The sequence below is a fragment of the Panicum virgatum genome, chromosome 8K, assembly GCF_016808335.1.
Source record: "Panicum virgatum strain AP13 chromosome 8K, P.virgatum_v5, whole genome shotgun sequence".
Classification (NCBI taxonomy): Eukaryota; Viridiplantae; Streptophyta; class Magnoliopsida; order Poales; family Poaceae; genus Panicum; species Panicum virgatum.
The window spans coordinates 47,743,393-47,745,505 of NC_053143.1; the positions used below are offsets into that span (position 1 = coordinate 47,743,393).

General features: G+C 55.2%; 1 protein-coding gene across 1 annotated transcript; it reads left to right on the forward strand.

The window, feature by feature from the left end:
- On the forward strand, positions 1 to 2,113 carry LOC120644952 (patatin-like protein 1). Its single transcript, XM_039921692.1, has 4 exons — positions 1 to 318; positions 405 to 586; positions 807 to 1,467; positions 1,667 to 2,113. The coding sequence occupies exons 1-4, from the start codon at positions 163 to 165 to the stop codon at positions 1,901 to 1,903; spliced, it is 1,236 nt and encodes a 411-aa protein (XP_039777626.1). The 5' UTR covers positions 1 to 162; the 3' UTR covers positions 1,904 to 2,113.

The window sequence follows — 2,113 nt, forward strand, 5'->3', positions numbered from 1 at the left end:
ATACAAGCTAAGCCAAGCCTTATCGATCGTTCGCCTACTAGCTAGTGCTGTAGTGCATATATTCTTACGAGGTTGGCACCAACCCAGGCCCAAAAATACCCCAACTGCTACTTCAGGTCACTCCAAATTAAGCGGCTGCAACCAAGGTCAGATCAGTTCACCATGGGCAGCAACGGCACGACCGCCGATGCGCACGCACCGGCGCTGGCCCCGCCGCCGTCGCAGGGGAGGCTGATCACGGTGCTGAGCATCGACGGCGGCGGCATCCGCGGCCTCATCCCGGCCACCATCATCGCCTGCCTCGAGGCCAAGCTCCAGGTACGTGATGAACAAACCCACTACTAAGAGCTAGCTAGCACGGTTGATTGGTAGCAGCAACGCTTGCTTACCGTTGGGGATGCCAGGAGCTGGACGGGCCTGAGGCCAGGATCGCCGACTACTTCGACGTGATCGCCGGGACGAGCACCGGCGCGCTGATCACTGCGATGCTGGCGGCGCCGGACGAGAAGAAGCGGCCGCTCTTCGCCGCCAAGGACATCAGCCAGTTCTACCTCGACAACGGTCCCAAGATCTTCCCACAAAGAAAGTACGAATGATGCCATTTTTCAGTGGTGTCTGCCACTACCAAACATTTCACTTTCCACACTGCTTTTGGTGTGCACCACATGATGCACGAATCACACAGTGACAGTGAAACGTACCAGCTGCTCCAAGCCTGATCACAAGCCTGATTGATGATGGTAATGGAAGCAACTGTGTGAACTATGAAAAATTGAAATCTCACAAAAACATGTGATGTGCTGCAGGATGGGGTTCCTGAAGCCGGTGGCGAACCTGGTGAGCCTGATGAGGGGCCCCAAGTACGACGGCGCCTTCCTGCACGACAAGATCAAGAGCCTGACGCACGACGTGAGGATCGCGGACACGGTGACCAACGTCGTGGTGCCGGCGTTCGACGTCAAGTGCCTGCAGCCGGTCATCTTCTCGACGTACGAGGCGGCGCACGAGCCCCTCAAGAACGCGCACCTCTCCGACATCTGCATCAGCACGGCGGCGGCGCCGACCTACTTCCCGGCGCACTTCTTCCGGACCGAGGGCGCCGCCGCCGACGGGGAGAAGCCCGGCCACCGGGAGTTCCACCTCGTCGACGGGGGCGTCGCGGCCAACAACCCCACCATGGTCGCCATGTCCATGCTCACCAAGGAGGTGGTCCGCCACAACCCGGACTTCAGGCCCGTGGAGTACGGCAACTTCCTCATCGTCTCCATCGGCACCGGGTCGCCCAAGCTGGCAGAGAAGTACACCGCGCCCAAGTGCGCCAAGTGGGGCCTGCTCCGGTGGCTCTACGACGGGGGCTTCACCCCGCTCATCGACATCTTCTCCCATGCCAGCGCCGACATGGTCGACATCCACGCCCAAGTGCTCTTCGAGGCCCTTCGGTGCGAGAAGAACTACCTCCGCATCCAGGTACAATACTCGCAACCATGCCAGTTGAACCTAAAAACTTAAAGTTTATGTCCAATCCGGACATATTATATTCTTTTTTTAATATAATTGTCAGCTCTTCTGCCTAGTTCGTTTCAAAAAAAAGACTTCAAGTTTTTTATCAGCTCTTACATTCAAGGTTGTGGTTAATCTAATAGACATACATTTGTTTAATTTGCAGGATGATTCGCTAGTAGGACACACGTCGTCAGTGGATATCGCGACGAAGGAGAACATGGAGGCCTTGATCGGGATCGGAAGGGAGCTCCTCAAGAAGCCGGTGGCGAGGGTGAACATCGACACGGGGGTTTACGAGCCTGTCTCCGGCGGGGGCACCAACGAGCAGGCTCTCGAGCGCTTCGCTAGGAAGCTCTCCGACGAGCTCAAGCTACGCAAGAAAAACCTCAACTCCTACTAGCTTAGCTTGATTGCTTGCCGGCCAGAGTGGGCCTCGAAATTAAAGCGGCAAAATATGTGAATATCAATAAACAATTTTGCTTGCTTTTTAATCAGAAACCTGACATGACAATGAGTATGTGGAGTGTAATTTTACCTGTGCTTGTTATTGGGCTGAAAAATGCTTTTGTGTCATGTTTCGATCTTAAAAGATTGTGCCCGTGCCATGCAA